Here is a 21,784-nt window from a genome sequence, read left to right on the forward strand (position 1 = left end):
AGGCGGAAAACTTCGTCGATGCGCGTAGTTTCGTTTTAAAATTTTCACCACTCAGCTACCAACATACAAATGTAATATGGTCCGCCATTTCAGGTGATCAACAGGGGGGTGTTTATTACTCCTAGGCACCTGGTATATTCAGGGGTACGTGTTTACACTTCGATCAACTTTGTTTTATGAGATTGATCATTGTTCGTTATCTTCACTTGTTCATCACTACTGGGAAGACTTATTACTCGGAGTGTACACTACCTATGTCTCTTTCGGAAAGCAATCAGATCCAATCTAACTACAAAAGGAAATAAGATGAATGTGATGGAACTTTTTTCTAAATACAAAGACGTAAAAGTAGTTATGGAAATCGATTATACAAAAAATTAAATGTACACGATGTCTAATTTGATTCAGTTTCACACCGGCAATGGTGACGTCTCCATACGAGTGAAAGATTCTCGAGAGGGATGTTAAACAATATACAATAAATCAATTTACTCCGTAACGTCCCGACTGAGAATTTTGCACTGGTAGAAGTCATCAATGTTACATGTCAATATTGCATAAATTCTTGTGTGTAAGGTTACGCCAGACAAATGCCGATCAAAGCTTTATCATAAATTTAGCTCCGGTAAGCTAAACATAGCATAAAAACAAACTATTGAGTCAGTTGATTCCGTTGGTAGCTCTTTTGAAAATATATTCCGGTTCGCAGGTATCTGATGTGTAATTGCAGATTTTTAGGTAATCGTCCCAGTAGATGGGTGCGAATTCGTGGAACGGTGGACAATTCATATTTTTCAACTTGCCATTTGAACAACTCACGAATCCATGACACGTATAACATGACTGGTAGTCTCCATCAGGTTGATCATCACAGCTGCTTATACACCCTGTATGATTTGATAAATGAGAATTGTTTTCAAAAACTTGGCATGCTCCAAATTCAACCGCTTTTGTCGCGATAATACACCATGGTATATGTTAACTTCAAATGGTTTTCATGTCAAAATGAATACAAATTAAGGAAGACAATCAATGCAAATCAAAAATAGTTACAAAATACAAGTATTTCAGGGGGAAACATTTGTCGCCTGAATGATATATATATATATATATATATATATATATATATATATATATATACAGGGCCGTAAATTACATGGAGGCGGAGGAGGCAGCTGCCTCCTCCAACTTTTGAACCAAAAAAAATTAAAATTTAAAGTTCATTAGAATTTATGTTGTTTCCAATAACTAAGAACATGATACCTCCCTTAAAAAGCATTCCAAATCTTTCTTTTAGAATGAGTTAGTCAAGTAACATCTTAGAAGGCCCTAGAATCAAGGATTTTGCACGAAACGTGTTCAGTGTGCACAAAATGTGCTCAGCGTCTGGGGGCCTGGGCGGCCCCCAGACCCCCGCCTAATTTCCTGCCTCCTCCAAATTGAAGGTTAATTTACGGCCCTGATATATATATATATATATATATATATATATATATATATTTCAGCTAAGAAAGCCCACAAGTACAAACCAAATATTTAAACAAGATATGTTTGATTTTCAAAATAGGTCAAACCCCAAAGTCAAGAGTTCAAAACGTTTGGTACCAAAGAAACAGCTATAGATATATGTTGCTCTCCAGGAAAGTAATGGGATAGATTTTCAATTTTTTTTTGTTTAATAAGGGGTGGATCTGTAGCTTTCTTGTCTGTCCCAATATTTTCTGAGATACTTACAGTTATGCCAAATAGAAGTCTTGTCGCAAGGAATACACATGTGAAATAAAGCCCCCTAGTACCAGCCATTCTAACGTTAGCGCCACGGTTAAGGTTTTAGCGGACAGACGGGCAGACCAACAATTATATGCCCCGAAATATCCTATTATGGGGGCATAAAAGCAAAACCAAAAACACCCACTTACCGCAAAAACTAGGTCATGGAATATTATCATGAAATGATCTGGTCAGGGACGTATGCTTTCGGATGCACGGGCACACGCACGTAGCAAGTCAATTCTATTTTTGCCATACATATAAAGGCAGCATTTCGCAAATTCTATGGTCGTTTTAATGATCTAGTTTGCCAATACAACCTGTATTTGGGTCAAATGTTGACTGACGTGTTTCATATAGATTGTTAAGCCGTTTTTGACACACTGATTCTGACTACAGATTACTCCGTTTACCCGATCAAGATACAGAGCTCACAGCAGGTGTAACCAGTCGACGGGGGATGCTTACTCCTACGCACCTGATCCCACCTCTGACATGTCCAGGGGTCCGTGTTTGCGGAACTCTATTTTGTATTGCTTGTAGGAGTTATGAGATTGATCACTGTTCTCTATCGATCTATTTATATATCGATCGATATCTATCTATTTCTAGATTGATTGTATCTTGTTTAACGTCCCGCGAGAATTTTTCACTCATATGGAGACGTCACCAAGACCGGTGAAGGGCTTCAAATTTAGGCTTATGCTCGTCGCTTACGGCCATTGAGCACTGAGGGTTCTTTAGCAAGCCGCACCGTGCTACTGTGACACGGGACATTAGTTTCTAAGATCATCCCCGGGGACCCGTGACATTCAAACCTGATGCCAAAGGTTTGGCGATGGAACTTTCACTACCTGTTTTAACGAGGTAGGTCTGTCGCGGCCGGGATTCGAACCCCTATCGTCCGAATGCTTCTGAGAGTGTGATAATCGAGGCATTTAAAACTGGACGGACCTGATATGTTGCCTGTGGATCCGGAGTCATGGCTATAGATTTGCGTTTGAAGCTCTGGAGCAGCGTTTTTTAGCAATCTGTTGTGAGTTATTCGACTTACTGGAGGATCCACTGCTGTCTGAGGTGGTTTGGTTTAGTTTGTCTTGGAGAAATTTGGGCTTCTGTTTGTGTTCTGTAAATTTCTCTTTAGGGCTGCATTGTAAATAGCGATGATACTCAAGGTTTTATCAAAGTTCTTTTCGGACAGAGATGTTTTCAGGGGCACTATGTCGTTGTCGTATTGCCCGAGCTTGTGGTTATCCCACGAGAAGAAAGAGGGACATTAACTCCATAGATCACATCTGGAGAATGAAATATCAGCGGGTCTGAAACCGTGTGGAGACAGGTCCGGTGTTTGGTGTGGGATTTAATTGAAAACCTCAAGGAACTGTTTTCTGTTGCAGATAAGTATTAACATTAGAGATGCAATACATTAATGAATACAAAAGTAAACAGAAACGGAAAGAAAATTGAAAATGATAAGGAAAACATAAGGATGGATGAGTGGATCGAAGCGATGCATTTGGCAGAAAAGAGGATATGAAAAGCACTAAAAACCGCAAAACGCTCAACATCAAAAATGTCAGATCTAATAGTAAATACGAGGTCAAATAATTAAGGATATACGAAGCACAAAAATGACCAATAACACGAACAGTGAACTGCAAATTTTCGGGACGACCTGTCCTTTCCTCAGACGATAGATTATTTACATAGAAAGGGAAATTAAATAGAAAAGGAAACTAACACTACAACTAAACTACAAAAGCTGATAACAAACAAAACGTCTAAATATTAAAATTAGTGTAATATGTGGCAATAGAAAAGTCTGTTCTAACCTTCAGGAAAATAGAAAAGCAAAATAATACTAAATCTAAACTAAACTACAAAAGCTGATAACAAACAAAACGCCTACATATTTAAACTTTACATAACGTTGCCCGGTCATGCTATTTTCAATTTACGCACTAAGAATAACAAAAGTAAACTTTTATTTTACCATCAGAATATCGATGCATCAAAACAAAAATTAAGCTCCACCTGCTAAATAAATTCTAATAATCGAGCCAAATCTGGACAATTACTTTCTGGGGCATGGTGCCATTCTAGAGGGAATTATATACAGGAAATGTTTTATGGGAAAATCGGTCCTGGCCCTGTTTCATTTTCAAAGGAAAATGTAACTTCCGTCATTGATGAGGGGAAAGGGCAATCTATACTATATCCAAACCCTGGCTGCCTTGCCCAATGCCAGTAATGTCATTGTAATTAAAAGATTTTGATGGCGCCCGATCAACAATAGTTCTCTAAAGCGCTTTACAAATGTGAGAGAAAAGATAATATAAAATCGAAGTGCACACACATGTGAATAAAATATTCATAGTGCCAGGATTAAAATGCATAATGATTATTATTAATATATACCACCTAATGTAATGATATAATTACCCTAATAACATATAAAACAATTCAAAACAACCCTTAGGGATTTTTTCATAAAAAGTAAATCAAAAAAAAAGAAAAAAGAATGTAACAGCACTGTAAGAACTGTAATGTAAGGCATTAAGTATGTAAAAAGAATCACAAATAAAGAGCTAATCTAAAAGATGCGTTTTGAGGTCCGCTTTAAAACTAAAGAGTGAATTACATTGTCTGAGATTAAAAGGCAGAGAGTTCCAGAGACTCAATGCGGCCTTATCCAAACGTCGATCCCCATATGTTTACGTAAGTGTCTGAGGTACCTGGAGAAGATGCAGAGATTCGGATCTAAGTGATCGTGTGGGATTGTAAACTGTAAGGATATCCTTTACATAAACTGGAGATAGGTTATTGAGAGCTTTGAAAGTATGAAGAAGGATCTTATATTGAATTATGTATGCAACTGGGAGCCAGTGAAGATCTATTAGAACATGGGGTAATATGGTTGGGTTTCTTTGAGCGTGTTTTTAATCTTGCAGCTGTGTTTTGTGCCCTATGAAGTTTGCTGGTGTGTTGAGAATGAACACCATAACGCAATGAGTTTTACATGCTTCATCATTAATAAATGGACGGATACAGCCAATTCTGCGAATGTTCACATATGCTGAGCGGGAAATAGAGAGTCAATGTTTTTTTCTTTTTTACGAAAGATGAATCACTTACAACACAGTCACCAAATTCAAGATCAAAACTGCTCATATCTTTAAGTCTGTGTTTTGGTGCGAAGACTAGAAGTTCAGTTTATTTTCATTGAGTTTGAGGAGGTTGATACTCATCCACATACGTATGTCCGATAAATAACTTTAGAGTCTTTTGGTCCAATTGTCAACAGGTTCAACGATGACATATATCTGAGTGTCATTGGCGTATATATGATACGTCATATCATGACGTCTGCATGCTTCCCCTAAGGGTTTTGAAAAAAGACAGTAAAGTCTCGGACCCAGGACTGAGCCTTGCGGTACACCACATTCGATGGGACAAGCATCGGACAACGATGAACCAACGGCAACACATTGATATATATCACTACGATAGGATTTAATCCATTTCAATGCAGATCCAGTGACACCAAACATGTTGTCCATACGTTGCAATAAGATATTATGGTCTATGACAGAGAGCCGCAGAGAGCGCAACTGTTATTGTCAAGTACACATACGATGTCATGATGTACAGTACCTTCTTTATTGCAGTTTCTGTAGAGTGTCATGTTCTGTACGCGGGCTGAATTTGTCATGTTGCCACTAGATCGGTCTTGTAATAATTTTCTTACCTCCAGACAGGATTTAAATTCCAAGTGACGGCACTTTGAGTTGCACTCTGTTTCTTAGGCATGTTACATTTTGGGTTCGTTCGACCCGTGATCCCCGAATTGGAGCGAGAAGGACCCGAGAATAGATTACCCTGAGCAGATTGAATTGTCGGAGAAGGTGTGTAACAGGGTATTAGGTAAAACTATGTACTAACCAGTCCAGCTAGTTTAGACCTTTTGGTAACTTTCCTGTAGTTTGAAATTCCTTTTTATTTTTGCAATAGTTTTTGCAATTTGAATTTTAAAAAAAAAACATTTCTCAACTTTTTTATTGAATCGTTTTGTTCTTATATAATTTGGTATTGCATTTAAATAATTCACCCCCCCCCCCCCCCATTAATTCAGATCCGCTGGTGTGTTTGTTTTTAATTTGGTTTGCACGTACGGGTTTCCATAATAAACAAAACAAATCTAATGCACATTATACAATAACAACTTACTTATTCCGTGTATCATTTTAGAAAGACGTTCCCTTAGTTCTTCTTTCATTACTTTAAAATCTGAAACAGTTTCAAATCATTATTATTGGATGTATCAAACATGGATTAAAAAAATTAATATCATGTCACATATTGTAGAATTTACATTTAAACATGTTTTCTATAGATGTTTTTGCACATTGATATGACCCAGTGGATTTTTCAAAATGCTCAAAATCTACACTATGTGAGAAAGCTTCCATCTAAGTTTCATTTTAACTTACCTTGTCGTATGATGCCAGTATTGCTCTTCCCTCCCTCGTGGGTAGCATTAAAGAATATTTCCTGCATATATTGCTTATCTGGGTAATTTGGTATAGATGTACTTTGGTTACCATTTTTAACATTTGGAGAGTTGCTTCCTAAGACGTTTTTGCTGACGAGAATAGCAATGATTGTGGATATTACAGCGCACACCAGGATCATGCAGAATAAACCCATGTACTTTTTTGTTCTCTGGCCTGTCTTTTTCAGAACCTCCATCTTAAATGTGCAACGAGAACCAAACAAATCGCAGATGTAGGCTTATGCTATATTTGAATTAGAGAATTTTCATAATTTAGGAATATTCTGAATTTTTTTGAAAAATTACCTGGTAATGTATCTGGTTCCTGTTAGAAGAGGATTCGTGAATTTGTTCTCTTAGAATCCCTCGTACTGCCCGCGTGTCATGTACCGCACTATTCACCTTTAATATTTTAAATATTTAGAATAATATACATGAACATGATAATTGAGATACCATTAATCAGACGAAAATTGGTTAGTCCCTTATGAAAGCCGAAGACAACGACCAGTAATCCGGCCTTACTATACACATTCAAGCGATATAAGCACGCAAAAATCTACATCAGATTTATCACACTTTTCTTCCTTCATATTACCTTTTGGGATGGTATGCTGGAAAAGGTTGAAGATGTAGAAATACTGTTACATCGTTCTCTAGATTGGGTACACTGTAAAGAAGAAAAATGAAAGCACATTTTAAGAAATAATGAAATTATTATTGCTTCAATACCTGCAACTTAATAACTTAGATACTGTTGTTGTAAACAAATATTCATCGGAAAATATTGATACATTTCTTTGTACCTCATCAATATCATCATATAAATGAGAGGACAAATCGCTTCTGTTCGAAACTGTCCTGTGTGTCTGAAATAAAATAAAGGAAAAAAGAACATGTATAGACGTTTGCATTTACCAAGCTTTGGCATTTGAAGCCGTCAAAATAATTACAATTCTGCATTAACATACTTATTTTTGAATTATCAAGCAAAATGACAAGTTGGAATAAAGGGAAAACGCTTTCTGTACAAAACATTTTCTGTACAACATATTTTCTGTACAACCTATCTCTCCCATGTTTGTTATATTTACTTGTTCAATATTAAACATAAAATTCCTTCTACATCACCTATGGCGTAGATAGAATTTGATTAACATACATGTACTAAATTATATACCTAATGTCTGTGCCTGAATAGCTCACCTTACAGCTGATGTAGCTGCTACTGTTCGTGCTTTCTCTGCACTTTTCTACTTGTGTCTGCAAAATAATGTTGTGTTAGATCAATTTATATTTAAAAGGTAAACTTCCTGTAACTTAATCGTCTGCTGAATTCTTTTTATCAGCATAGAGGCACAGTGTAAAGATTTTATATACCTTTAAGGGGAAAAAATCTTAATCTGTATTCAGTATTGCAGATAATTCCTAATCTTCATGATGATTTTCATAATCAAACGTGATATTAGTCTTTCAAATAAATGTACATTGACAGCAGATTCAGAGGATGTGTTTTGTTGAAATCCAGCTCACCTCCGTTTTGCCATGAGCTCTCTGTTCTGTACACGATGAAGCAGGTGCGTGTTGGTCTTCCTTCTTCTAATATAACGGTAAATTCTGTTGCATTAAAATTGCCTTTCTTTATAGTCACCAATTTACATGTAGCACAAAATATAAATATATTACTTTTATACAGTTGTACTTACTTTTCTGGAGATTTTGAAAATGCTTCCGTGGTACTGAAATGAAGAATAACAATGTGGAATGGTGCTTTGATACAGTGTATTGTGCCAATTAGACGGGTCTGTAAGCTCTATATACTTACTCTTATTGGAATAAATCGCCGGCGTTTCTTCTGAAAAACATAAATATACTGTTAGAAAGGTCAAGCAAATGAATTCTAATGAATTTACGATAACGTAAAAGGCGTATTGCGCAAACGGTTTGACTCAAGGGCGGTTTAACCCTAATGATAGTGAATTTCGCCTCTGACGATTTGTGGGGATCCGGGTGAGAATAGATCCTCAATACCTCCTGCTTGTCGTAAGAGGGGACTAAATGGGGCGGTCCTTCAGAAGAGACCGCAAAAACCGAGGTCCCTTGTTACAGCAGGTGTGGCGCGATAAAGATCCCTTCCTGCTAAAAGACCGTAAACGTCGAGCATAGGCCTAAATTTTTGCAGCGCATCACAGGAAATGGTGACGTCTCCATATGAGTGAAATATTCTCGAGAGGGACGTTAAACAATATACAATCAATCCATCTCAAACAGAAGTATAATTTGTTCCCATCTCCTGGGGCATAACTGTAAGAGTCACAAAACAGACAAGTATGTACAATGTACGCTGAGTGGCCAAAAGTATTGCAACAAACATGGCTGACGTCATCACAATTTTACTCGCTTCAAATTTTATTTTTATTGCTGACGCGTAACAAAGTAAGCTTGGGTCGTGATGTCAGGTATGCGTATTAACTAGGGTACGAATTATATGGGGAACCGTTTGTAATTCAAAGTAGCAGACGATTTCCGGTAAGGTATTGAATGAAAACAATGTCGAAGAATGAGAGAGAATTGTCAAAGAACCTAAAGGAAAGGGTTATAATTCTAAATTTAAAGGGATTTAATGACAACAAAATTAGTGAATCATTGGGAATCCATCGAAGCACTGTTGGACAAGTTTTGAAAACATTCCGTCAAACAGAAAGTGTTAAAAACGATCCCCGGAGAGGAAGGCCCCGAGTGATAGATGAGAGGGGTGATCGGAAACTTTATCGCTTTCTGAAAACTAACAGAAGACAATTTCTTCAAGACATTACATCAACTTTTAATAGGAATGAAGGTACAAATGTGTCCATGAGAACTGTTCGTCGTAAGTTACACCAGGAAGGATACAGGAGGGGCAAAATTCAGAAAACGATTACAATCGCTAAAGTCAACAAACAACGCCGAATTTTGTGGTGCCGAGGAAAAGTTATTGGAAACCTGAACAGTGGTAAAAAGTTATTTTCTCAGACGACACACAGGTAGTCATTGGACAAAATAACTCTGTAAGTTTGTGGAGAAAATCGTCCGAGAAGAGGAAACCTTACCGTCTGAACCAACGCAAAACGCCCGTGAGAGTAAGTAGTATGTTTTAGGGGTGTATTACCTATTATGGTATTGGTGTTCGTATACCTGTTGATAGAAATCTAAACTCAGCAAGGTATATTGAATTGCTGGATAATCACTTATGGCCCGTTGTTAGCAAAATTTTTGGAAATCAGCAATTTATTTTCCAAGACGATAATTCCACCCCCACTCCTCTAGACAGACCAATACTTGGAAATAAGAAAACGGTATTCCAAAATTCAACTGGCCTGCACAGTCCCCGGACCTTAATGTCATTGAAAATGTCTGGCGTTGTATCAAAATGAAACTGTCCCGTGAGTTTGATGATATTAAAAACCGGGATGACCTAATGGCTGCAGTGACAAGAATTTGGAATGGCCTCTCTTAAACATATATCCGTAGCTTCCATGCTTCAATATCTTCAAGACTACGACAAGTTATTATTCAGAAAGACTTTGCAACAAAATACTAGGAAAAAAAATGGTAAATAAATATTGTTTATTTCATTGAAAGTTGGTTTTTTCCATGCAGCTGTTATTTACATTGTGATGACGCCAGCCATGTTTGTTGCAATACTTTTGGCCACTCAGTGTATAACCATTTGTAGGTCGGGCATAAAAATATATCGCTACCTTTCAAAGAATCACTTGGCATATAGTCTACTTGACCTAATAAATGATTATAAATTGATTTTGAAGTGTTACATGCTCGTCATGATCTTCCCTGTATCTCTTTTCCCATTGGAATGTATCACATGTACTTGACCTCATGTACCACGTATTGTTGGTTTGAGTGAATAAAGAAACTTGAAACTTAAAGATGTATCTTGAAAATACGGATGTTTATTTCATTACTGTTATAAAATTTAGAAATTAATTTCAAAATTAAGGATTATCTCCCTCACGCATAGCTCTTATCCTTAAACGAATTTGACTCCACTTTTTGGCACACTGTTTTTCCCTATAATAGCTCTAAAACTTCATTGTTATTTCGGATATCAAACATTTCGGTTGAGCATCACTGAAGAGACATTATTTGTCGAAATGCGCAACTGGTGCGTCAAATTTGGTACCGTAAAAGTTTTACATCTGACAACATTACGTTTGAGGTCATGTCATTTTAATTTTCACACTTGACCAGTCAAATGACGGCTTTCGCTAACATAAAACTTTGACTGTTATATCGGATCATACTTGGTATTTATCAATAATTACCGAGAAGCACGGAGAGAATAATTGTCGAAGATGGCGATGGCCATGAGCGCTGTCAGAATGCCGCCGACTGTATCTTGTTTAACGTCCCTCTCGTGAATTTCAGGCCACCGAAAATATATTTTAACGATAATGGATGTATGATATCTAATATCTGATATTTTGAATGCGTTTAAACTTTTCATGGATCGATAACATTTTTGTGAACTTGCAGTCCGAATACGCTTCAATAAAACGATCCCTGATTGGTCCTTGTCATTGCCACGCTATTGATATTAGTCGGATATTTATTGAATTATTCATGAAACTGGGGTCAATAACAAGACCTCAACTACAATTCAACATATTTTCTTCAGTGTAACGGTAAGAAAAGATGTGATTTTAATGAGATAAAAGGGAGTGCAACCCATTTGTGTAACTTTTCGCCCAAAAGAATGACACACACACATCAGTGAGTCAAACTTCAATGTTAAAGCCATCTAATGCAACACCCTTGGAATTTGCACCAAATCAATATCAAAGCCTCTTCTTATTGATACATGGTACGTCATTAATTGCCCTTACATGGTTACAAATTTTGTGCAATAGCAAAAAGGGTACACCCAAAAAATACTTCTCTTATAGGTTACGTGTAAGATTTTTTTTACCAGACTGACGGACAAACAAAAACATATGCCTTTATTTCAAATCGTAAAAGTAGATACAATTATCGTACTTATAATCCGGCTGTGCTTTCAAAAGATGAAATTCTTCAAAATCTTGCTTCAATTTTAGAAACTTCACAAAAACCTTTATACACAAACAAAGATACATTGCTGGATTCAATAAATCTTCTACCAAGTCTCTATCTTTGCTCCTCAAGAAAATATTAACAACTGGGACGGAGAAACTTAAATGTACTGTGCCACAACATATGCCGGAAGTTGTGTAAATCAAATGTGGATTCTAAGAAATTTTAAAGAACTTTTAGTAATCTTGAAATCGCAAAACTTTTCTCAAATGAACATCAAAACGTATGACATTTCAACACTTTACACCACCATTCCTCACGATGAATTAAAGACTAGACTTATTGTCTTCAACAAAAATGGAGAAAGGAAATATTCATATCTAGTAAACAGTCATCCAAATAGTTAAACATTACCCTTTGGTGATCAGGTCTGGATTTCTCGAAAGAAACTTAACTCGAAACTCAGACTTAAGCCTGATATTTTACTCAAATTCTGACTGTTCAAATCAAATAAAACTCAAACTTAAGTTTGAGATTTATTTGAGAAATCCATGCCAGGTCTTCTAACGGTCTGTTGGAATTCCTATGGGCACGAATTGTTCTCCTTGTGTTAGCTGACCCATTTATATATTCTTATGAAGCAGATTTCTTTTTAAAGATTCTACATCAGAAGAAAACTCTTGCTGTGGCCTTCAACTCGACAGTTAGATATATCGACGTTTTATCTAATAGCAATTTATACTCATTTTCACTCATCTGTTGATCCCATATATCCCGATGAACTCGAAATAAAAGACACGACAGAGTCCTTAACATTCGTTTCGTACTTAGATAACTATTTTATTGAAAATAAATATATACGGCAAACTAACAACTCAACTTTATGACAAAACCGGATGATTTCACTTCTCCATCGTCAACTTCCCATATTTATGCCTATTCCATTATCACCTACATTTGGTACTTATATCTTTCAACGCAAGAGCTTGTTCTGCGTGTAATCAGTTTTTGAATCGAGACAGGCTCCTGACAAACAAGTTAATGTTACAGGGGTTTCAACAGTCTCGTTTAAAGTCAGCATTTCGCAAACTCTATAGTCGTTATAATTATCTCGTTTCCCAATACAACCTACCATTGGGTCAAATGCTGCCTGGTGTGTTTCATGCCTATTGTCAAGCCGTTCTTTGCTTACTGATTTTCACTACGGATTACTCTGTTTACCTGACCAAAATATAGGGCTCACAGCGGATATAATCGGTCAACAGGAAATTATTACTCCTCCTAGGCACCTGACCCTCCTCTGGTATATCCAGAGGTCAGTGTTTGCCCAACTCTCTATTTTAAATTCCTTATAGGAGTCACAGCGTAGGAGGTTGATGACGTTCGTTATCTTCACCTTTCATATCATATAATCCTCATACATATGTCTAAGGCTGCCAATGAAAGATGTACACATTTTTAATTTGTGGTAAAATAAAGTATTGTCCTAGATGTTATAAAATCTACTGTAGGCAACAGCGGTCGTGGTAGATTAAGGGTTCGGGTGCGCGATTCGCAACTAGGAGGTCCGGTTTCGATTCTCGATCCCGACACTGCGACAAGGCCTGTTCCTTTGCAGAGTAAAAAGCACTTTCGGAGAAAGAAACCACCCTTCTACTATCTTGAGCGTTAAGAAATGATCTAAATCTAGTTCAGTTTGTTTCTATATGTATATGAGTGGGACGCACAATGACATAATTAGAATAAACAACAAAGAAACAAATAAAGTCAATAAATAAATGAATAAATGTAAAACTTATACGGTACCAATTTTGATGCACCAGATGCGCATTTCGACAAATAATGTCTCTTCAGTGATGCTCAACCGAAATGTGTGAAATCCGAAATAACTATGGAGTTTTAGATCTAAATATAGCCAAAAATAAAGTTTAAAAATGGCGTCAATCAGAGTGGACGTGTAGTGAGGTCGGCTGTGTCGAGGGCCTCTATAACTATAATACAATATCACCTACTGATTTTTCAAGTGACCAATTGATTGTGTCTGTGATGGTTTTTGTGATATAGCATATATGGAGAGTATTTTTTTAGATCCAAAGAAGAACATTTTCAGTGATTTTCTCCCGTGAGTTGTGTTCGGAGTTATTTATGGGAACGGCACATTTGAGACATTTGTACAAAACGATCAGTGAATACGTGAGTACACACAGATATCAACTTTGAAAAGTGTAATATAAATAGCATTCTCCTCATCATGACAGAAAGATCAACACGGGGCAGCACAAAAACTGAGTCAAGCCCTCAAAGCTCAAACAAAAGTATTTTGGATGAGATTCGTCGATTGAAATCGGAGATAATCACGAAAAAAGACCTAGAAGGTATAGTTAAAAAGATTCTCGATGAAAAAACCAAAGTAATCCAAGAATCAATCGACGAGAATACACAATCTTTACGAGCGTTACATAGAAAGGTAGACTCTCAAAATGAGATTATTGAAAATTTACAACAAAAAGTGAGTGAGCTAGAAGAGAATATTGAAGATTCAAAGCGTTACGCTATTACAGCGTATTTAATAGCAAATAGAAATGAACAATATTCAAGAAAAAACACTTTCAAAATCAATGGAATAAAAGAAACACAAAAGAAGTTGTTAAACGGGTTCTTGAAAAAGAGGGGGTCAAGTTAGACGAAGCCGATGTCATCGCTATTCACAGAATTCCGGGGAAAGCAGGAGAACCCAAACCAATTCTCGTGAAGTTGAAAAACAATATGGCAAAATCCAACGTAATGCGTAAAAGATCTGCCGTTAAAAAAAATTCTAATGGACATTGCTGGTTGTCGGATGATGTCACAAAACTGAATGGTCAGCTGATTAAGAAACTGAAGGAACATCCGCAAATCGACAATGCATGGTACTTTAATGGTAGTGTCTACGGTGAGAAAGATGGCATCAAAATGAAGTTCGATCTACTGGACAATATAGACGAGAAAATCAGAAAGAGGAAGAAATGACCGTGGCTATACTTATTCCGGGAAAACAAATTCTCTATCATGAACATATTTTGGTTTGGGTTTATTCTTGTCATTATGAACTTCCGGTTATGGGCGTTGACTGGCATGAAATGAAATGAGGCCCAGGACATTGCTAAGGCTTCACTAAGAATTTTTTGAACTGTTTTTTTTTTTTTGTTGTATATTTATATATCTTCTCAGCTTTTCTTTCCTTTCTTTTCTGTCTTTCCTTTTTCTAATTCTATTTCAAAGGACAGGAGACATGGTTCTGGTGGGTATCGTATATTTAAAATTTACATTACTTCAAAACTTAAATGGTTAAGTTAATTTCAGTAAATTGTCAAGGTCTAGGAGATGTTGCAAAACGTAGAGATGTTTTTAATTATTTACGATCTTTGAATTTCAATATTTATTGCTTACAGGACACACATTTTTCAAACGAAATTGAAAATGATATTAGAAATCAATGGGGATTGCAATGCTTCTTCAGTTCTTATGCTTCAAACTCGAGGGGTGTTGCTGTCCTAATGAATAATAATTTTGATTTCAAGGTTCTAACCGAAAAAGGAGATGTAGATGGAAACTACTTGCTACTTAAAATGTTAATAGAGGATCATGAAGTATTGCTATGCAACATATATGGTCCAAACAATGATACCCCTCAGTTTTTTAAAACTGTACAGACACATATTGATGATATGAACTGTAACAATATAATCTGGTGTGGAGATTTTAATTTAGTTTTGAACCCAGCTCTAGATTCTTATAATTATAAACATATAAATAATCCAATGGCTAGAAACAAAATATTATAAATGATAGAATCGCATGGTTATGTAGACCCCTTTAGAGAGAAACATGAAAATCTTCGTAGATATTCATGGCGGAAAAGATCCCCACTTAAACAAAGTAGACTAGATTTTTTTTACTATCTGGATCTTTACTGTCAAGCTTAAATACTTGCAATATTGAATCTAGTTACAGGTCAGACCACTCTGCAATATCTTTGTCATTAACTTTCAATGAATTCAAAAAAGGAAGGGGGCTATGGAAATTCAACAACTCCCTACTTTATGATGATGTTTATTTAGAAAGCATTAGAAATAAAATTGCACAGGTTAAAAAACAATATGCATTCCCGGTTTACAACATGGAGAATTTACACAGACTTCCAGATGAAAACATTTTCTTCACTATCAATGATCAGTTATTCCTTGAAACCTTGCTTTTTGAAATAAGAGGTAAAAGTATTTCTTATTCTTCTTATATCAAAAAGAAAAAACACAAAGAAGAGCAGGAGTTAATGAAAGAAATAAAAAGTATTGAGGAAAATATTTCTGAAGGCAATATAAATGAGTTATATAATAAAAAAAAAGCTTGAAAAAATTAGAAAACATAAATTACAAGGAAATTATATCAGAAGTAGAGCTAAATGGGTAGAGGAAGGGGAAAAACCATCAAGCTATTTTTGTCAACTCGAATCAAGAAATTTTACAAGTAAGATCATTCCGAAGTTGGAAATGGATAATGGTGATATGATCCATGATCAGTCAAAAATTCTGATTGAAACAAAATCTTTTTATGAAAATTTATATAAAAACAATCTAGATAATGCAGATTTAGATAAAAATATTGAGCTAGCATATGACAATATTCCTAAACTTTCAGAAGGGGAGTCTAAAAGCCTAGAGGGGGAAATCACTTTACCTGAGGCACCAAAGACACTTTTCAATATGAAATCAAATAAATCACCAGGATCTGATGGTTTTTCTACAGAGTTTTTCAAAGTTTTTTGGAAATATATCGGTGTGTATGTTGTTAGATCTGTTAATTATGGATATAGAAATAATATGTTGTCCATCACACAAAGACATGGGGTAATTACACTGTTACCAAAGGGAGATAAACCAAAACACTATCTAAAAAACTGGCGACCAATTTCATTGCTAAACACAGTCTATAAAATTGCATCGGGAACTATTGCAGCTAGATTTAAAAAATATTTAGACAAAATAATAGACCCAGATCAAACAGGATTCATATCCAACAGGTATATAGGCGAAAATACTAGATTGATATATGATATAATGCATTATACTGAAGAAGAAGAAATCCCTGGTCTTTTATTACTCATTGATTTTGAAAAAACCTTTGATACTTTATCATGGAATTTTATACAAACTTTAAACTTATTCAACTTTGGCCTATCCATTAGAACATGGGTTAAACTCTTCTACACAAATATAACATCAACAATTAACCAAGGTGGCAACCTATCTGAGGTATTTGATGTTCAAAGAGGCTGTAGACAAGGGGATCCTTTATCTCCGTTTATTTTTTTGATATGTGCAGATATTTTGGCAATAGAAATAAGAAAAAATAAAAAAAATTAAAGGCATAACAGTTGGTAATGTGGAGAAAAAAATTTCCCAACTTGCCGATGACACGTCAATCATTCTTGATGGTAGTGAAGAAGGTCTTTCGGAAACTCTTAAAACTTTACATGCTTTCTCAGAAATGTCTGGACTATGTATGAATTACACAAAAACTCAAACAGTATGGATTGGCTCAAAAAAATACAGTAACGATGTTCTTATTCCCAACAGTAAATTTAATTGGAGTACTACTAAATTCCCTTTACTAGGAATACATTTTGATATCGACTTGCAAAATATACCTAAATTAAATTATGATCCAAAATTAGTAAAAATCAAATCTATGCTAAATCAATGGGGGAAGAGATATTTAACTCCCATTGGAAAAATAACAGTTATTAAAACATTAGTGTTACCATTGTTGAATCATATCCTGATGTCCATCCCTAACCCATCTATTGCCTATTGTAAAGAATTAGAAAAGCTATTTTTCTCCTTTGTGTGGAGTTGTTCAACCCACAGGGTAAAGAAGGATGTACTTGTCAAGAAATATGAGGATGGTGGTCTAAAAATGATAAATCTAAAATCATTTATTGCTTCAATGAAATTGTTTTGGGTAAGACATCTTATCTCTACAAATAGGGGGTTGAGTAATTTCATATCAAATTTTAACCTAAATAAATTCACATCCTGTGGGATTGAATACACTAATCTACTTTTAAAGACATTAAAAAATAAATTTTGGGTAGATGTATTCAAGGCCTGGATCGAATTACAGAACAGTTGTACTGAGTCTAATGTTACTGCAGATTCACCTTTGTTTTACAACCCTATGATCCATATTAGCAAGAAAATGTATTTTAATAAACATTTATTCGACAATAATATCAGACACATTAATGATATTATTGAGGAGGACGGTACTTTTTTTACCTATGAAACTTTTATTGCTACTTATCCAAATGTAAAAATTAACTTCTTGGAATATGCAAGTATTATTCATGCTATTAAAACTTGGATTAAGCAGTCAGGTACAGACACTAACTTTAAAAGATTACCAAATCCTTTTATTAGAAAAAACATTTACAATGTACTGAAGTGTAAAAAGTCAAAAGTTTTTTTTATGAATTTTTAAACAAAAACTCTTTAGTGACTGCAGGTACAATAAAATGGAGTCAGCTTTTGGATATTGATAACAGAGAATGGAAAATTTTCAATATACTACCTTTTAAAATAACTAAAAACTGTAAACTCCAGTGGTTTCAATACAGAATAAATATAAGGATTTCAGCAACAAATTCGTTTCTATTCAAAATTAAAAAAGTAAATTGTAAGATGTTTACGTTTTGTCACAGAGAGGAAGAGACAATAGAACATATACTGTGGGAATGTGATCGTGTTCAAGCATTCCTAGATGAGTTTCAACTTTACATAGAGGATAAAACAAACTTTCATATAGTTTTTACCAAAAAATATTTTATTTTAGGTACTCCTGGTAAAAAGTTTTGTATGCAAAATACTCTTATCCTTTGGTTGAAATACTATATTTATACAGCAAGATGTACTGAGAAATCATTGAACATTCGTTTTGAAATATCCTACTTAAAACTCTTTTATGAAACACAAAAATTCCTATTTTACAAAAATGGTGATAGCGAAAATGTTGATACCCAGTGGAACAGATGGAGCCTGATCTTTACTTAACTCTCTCTCTCTCTCTCTCTCTCTCTCTCTCTCTCTCTCTGTGTGTGTGTGTGTGTGTGTGTGTGTCTCACATATAAAAAAAACTTGTCTGTATTCCTACATGATCCTTGGTATGCATATATTGAACATATATTATTATGATATATACAGATTGTTTACAACAACAACAACAACAAAAATAGCGTGCCAAACAAGTGGAGCCAAATTCGTCCAAGGATAAGAGCTATGCATGAGGGAGATAATCCTTAATTTTGAAATGAATTTCTAAATTTTATAACAGCAATTAAATATACATCCGTATTTTTAAGCTAGTAACGAAGTACTTAGCTACTGGGCTGTAGAGACCCTCGGGGACTAACAGTCCACCAGCAGAGGCCTCGACCCAGGGGTCATAATGTAAAACTTATACGGTACCAATTTTGATGCACCAGATGCGCATTTCGATAAATAATGTCTCTTCAGTGATGCTCAACCGAAATGTTTGAAATCCGAAATAACTATGAAGTTTTAGATCTAAATATAGCCAAAAATAGCGTGCCAATCAAGTGGAGCCAAATTCGTCCAAGGATAAGAGCTATGCATGAGGGAGATAATCCTTAATTTTGAAATGAATTTTTAAATTTTATAACAGCAATTAAATATACATCCGTATTTTCAAGCTAGTAACGAAGTACTTAGCTACTGGGCTGTAGAGACCCTCGGGGACTAACAGTCCACCAGCAGAGGACTCGACCCAGGGGTAGATGAATAAACCAATAAGTAAATAGTATATCACCTGACTTTTGGTTAATGCTGTAGATTTGCATGTTATCCCCTGGATGACCACATCCTGCTAAAATCAAAAAGAAATCTACAAACACAGAATATACGCTAATAGTTCATGCAGTATACCAAGAAAAGTGCGTTTACTTTAATGTGTAAAGCAATCAACTGCCTCTTGTATAGCAGGTGAGAAATACCCCTCCATACAGAGAAATGTTAAGTTCTGAAAAAAATTTACAAAGTCCTACAGGAAAATAATTCAGTGGGATAAATTAAATATAATTCCATATACTTTATAATTAGGAGAAATAGGAAATCCTGGATTGGATTCAACAAAATCCGGAAAAAACTTTCAAATATTACTAATACAAGATATATAAAATTCCATTCGGGAAATCTTCTTCCAAAGGGAAATTATCTAATGTTTGAAAATGCCATTCTCATGAGCTTTTGTTTAAATGATTTGGGACCCTTCCCCTGAAGATTAAACCAAAAATAAATCCGACAAAACAATTGATTAAATTAGATGTTTTAATACACAAATAGATTTTAATTGCCCTCCAACAAAAATAACATTGAGTCTTTTTGGCTTATTGTTTTTTGCTATAAGTTATAACTTAAGGTTGATCGATTCTCGTGTGATGTCAAAGGTGTTTGCAAAAATCTTTATCAAATTAAACTGCGCATGATAGGAATGCAAGGTGAAGATAACGAACAGTGATCAATCTCATAACTACTACAAGCAATACAAAATAGATAGTTGGGCAAACACGGACCCCTGGACACACCTGAGGTGGGATCAGGTACCTAGGAGGAGTAAGCATCCCCTGTTGACCGGTCACACCCGCCGTGAGCCCCATATCCTGATCAGGTAAACGGAGTTATCCGCAGTCAAAATTAGTGTGCCAAGAACGGCTTAACAATCGGTATGAAACACGTCAGACAGCATTTGACCCACGAGGTTGTATTGACGAACTAGATCGTTATAACGATCATAGAATTTGCGAAATGCTGACTTCAATCGAGACTGTTGAAATCCCTGTACCATCAACTTGTTTGTCAGTAGCTTACCTCGATTTAAAAAACTGACTATACCCAGAACAACCTCTTGCATATCGAATCAGTTGAGATATATAAACACCATATGCAGGTGATAATGGAATATTGCTATATAAATGTGGGAAGTTGACGATGGAGAAGCTGAAATCATCCCGTTTGTCATACAGTGGAGTTGTCAGTTTGCCGTTAATGTCTACTTTCAATAAAATATCTAAGTATGAAGCAGAAGTGGACGACTCTGTGGTGTCCTTTATTTCGAGCTCACAGGGATATATCAAATCGACATATGAATGAAAGCTATCATTGTTAATAGACAAAACGTCATCGATATATCTAAAAGTCGAATGGAAGGTCACAGCGAGAGATTTTTTCTTCTCACGTAGAAGTTTTTGAATAAATTCTGCTTCATATGAATATAAAAACAGGTCAGCTAACAAAGGAGCACAATTCGTGCCCATGGAAATTCCAACAGACTGTTAGAAGACCTGATCACCAAAGACCACAAAGATATTGTCAATGAGGAACTCTAGCATATTTTTTATTTCAACTTCAGAGTACTTGTGCGTGGAATCAGAGTGGTGTTTAACAAAGTAAGTTTTTGAATGACTGATCACTAGATATGAATATTTCCGTTTTCCGTTTTTGTTGAAGAAGCAACTATCTTTCAGAGGAATTTTATTCACTGCATAAAATAAGAAATTTGGTAAAATATTGATATTGAAAAAGTTTACATTTTCCATAGATAATCAATTCTTTATTATTAAAGAAAATGTTGTCAAGAGCAATAACTCCTATGCTGGTATATCTTCTACTGTATGTCTATTGTACATGATTTCCCCAATATCCACAATTAATTTATTCATATTTAATAATTAGCTTTTTTTGTGTGATTTTCTAATGCTAACTTATACTTCCGTTTTTGTATGTCTGACATCTTTATAATTGTGGCAACATACACATGTTTGGGGGTTATTAATTAGATTTAACTATATTGAGTGGAAGTTAATACCGTTTTTCCACTTTTAACCATTCATATTGATAAGTCACATGATGATCGATCCACCTTAAATATAAAGTGATGGTTAAACGATTGCATGACAAAGTTACATGCACATTACGACGTATGACTACGTCAGACCAAAATTAATATCTAACAGCTGTGATGAAAATGATAATCCATTTGCGAGTACCTACATTTTCGGTCACTAATTCCACATATGTATTTTGACCCTGCTCCCCGGGGACCTCCGGAGTATTATCTTCTTTCGTTTCCTACAATACATTCAGTATAATAAAATACATAGAACGGAATTAGTAAACTGCAAAAAAATTAATTTAAAATAATATTACCCACCATAACCACTATTCAATGGCACCATTCAGACACTATGAAGATAAAGATTCGATAAACTATTATATATCAGCTTAAATCTTCCGGGATAAAATATATTGGACAAAATTCTTATCTTTCTAAACCAAGGTTATGTAATATCGGGACATTAAG

General features: G+C 35.3%; 1 protein-coding gene across 3 annotated transcripts; it reads right to left on the reverse strand.

Moving 5' to 3' along the window:
• Window positions 1-302: 302 nt before the first annotated feature.
• LOC125646579 (uncharacterized) lies at window positions 303-21,760 on the reverse strand. 3 transcript variants are annotated; one of them, XM_048872963.2, is made up of 13 exons: window positions 21,635-21,760; window positions 21,475-21,552; window positions 19,235-19,291; window positions 8,148-8,177; window positions 8,029-8,061; window positions 7,856-7,921; window positions 7,529-7,585; window positions 7,129-7,191; window positions 6,921-6,992; window positions 6,629-6,724; window positions 6,261-6,519; window positions 5,998-6,057; window positions 303-887 (listed from the first exon to the last, which is right to left on the reverse strand). In XM_048872963.2, the coding sequence occupies exons 1-13, from the start codon at window positions 21,635-21,637 to the stop codon at window positions 661-663; spliced, it is 1,101 nt and encodes a 366-aa protein (XP_048728920.1). In that variant the 5' UTR covers window positions 21,638-21,760; the 3' UTR covers window positions 303-660. The 3 variants fall into 3 exon arrangements, with proteins under 3 accessions (XP_048728920.1, XP_048728921.1, XP_048728922.1); XM_048872964.2 differs by having other exon boundaries at window positions 19,235-19,288; window positions 21,635-21,751; XM_048872965.2 differs by lacking the exon at window positions 7,129-7,191.
• Between the last annotated feature and the right edge of the window lie 24 nt (window positions 21,761-21,784).

The sequence above is a fragment of the Ostrea edulis genome, chromosome 6, assembly GCF_947568905.1.
Source record: "Ostrea edulis chromosome 6, xbOstEdul1.1, whole genome shotgun sequence".
Lineage (NCBI taxonomy): Eukaryota > Metazoa > Mollusca > Bivalvia > Ostreida > Ostreidae > Ostrea > Ostrea edulis.

Coding starts and splice junctions, on each gene's coding strand:
- LOC125646579 (XM_048872963.2), bottom strand. Junction 8,062..8,147: donor GGCGATTTATTCCAATAAGA/GTAAGTATATAG, acceptor TCTTCATTTCAG/TACCACGGAAGCATTTTCAA. Junction 6,520..6,628: donor GGAACCAGATACATTACCAG/GTAATTTTTCAA, acceptor TGCACATTTAAG/ATGGAGGTTCTGAAAAAGAC.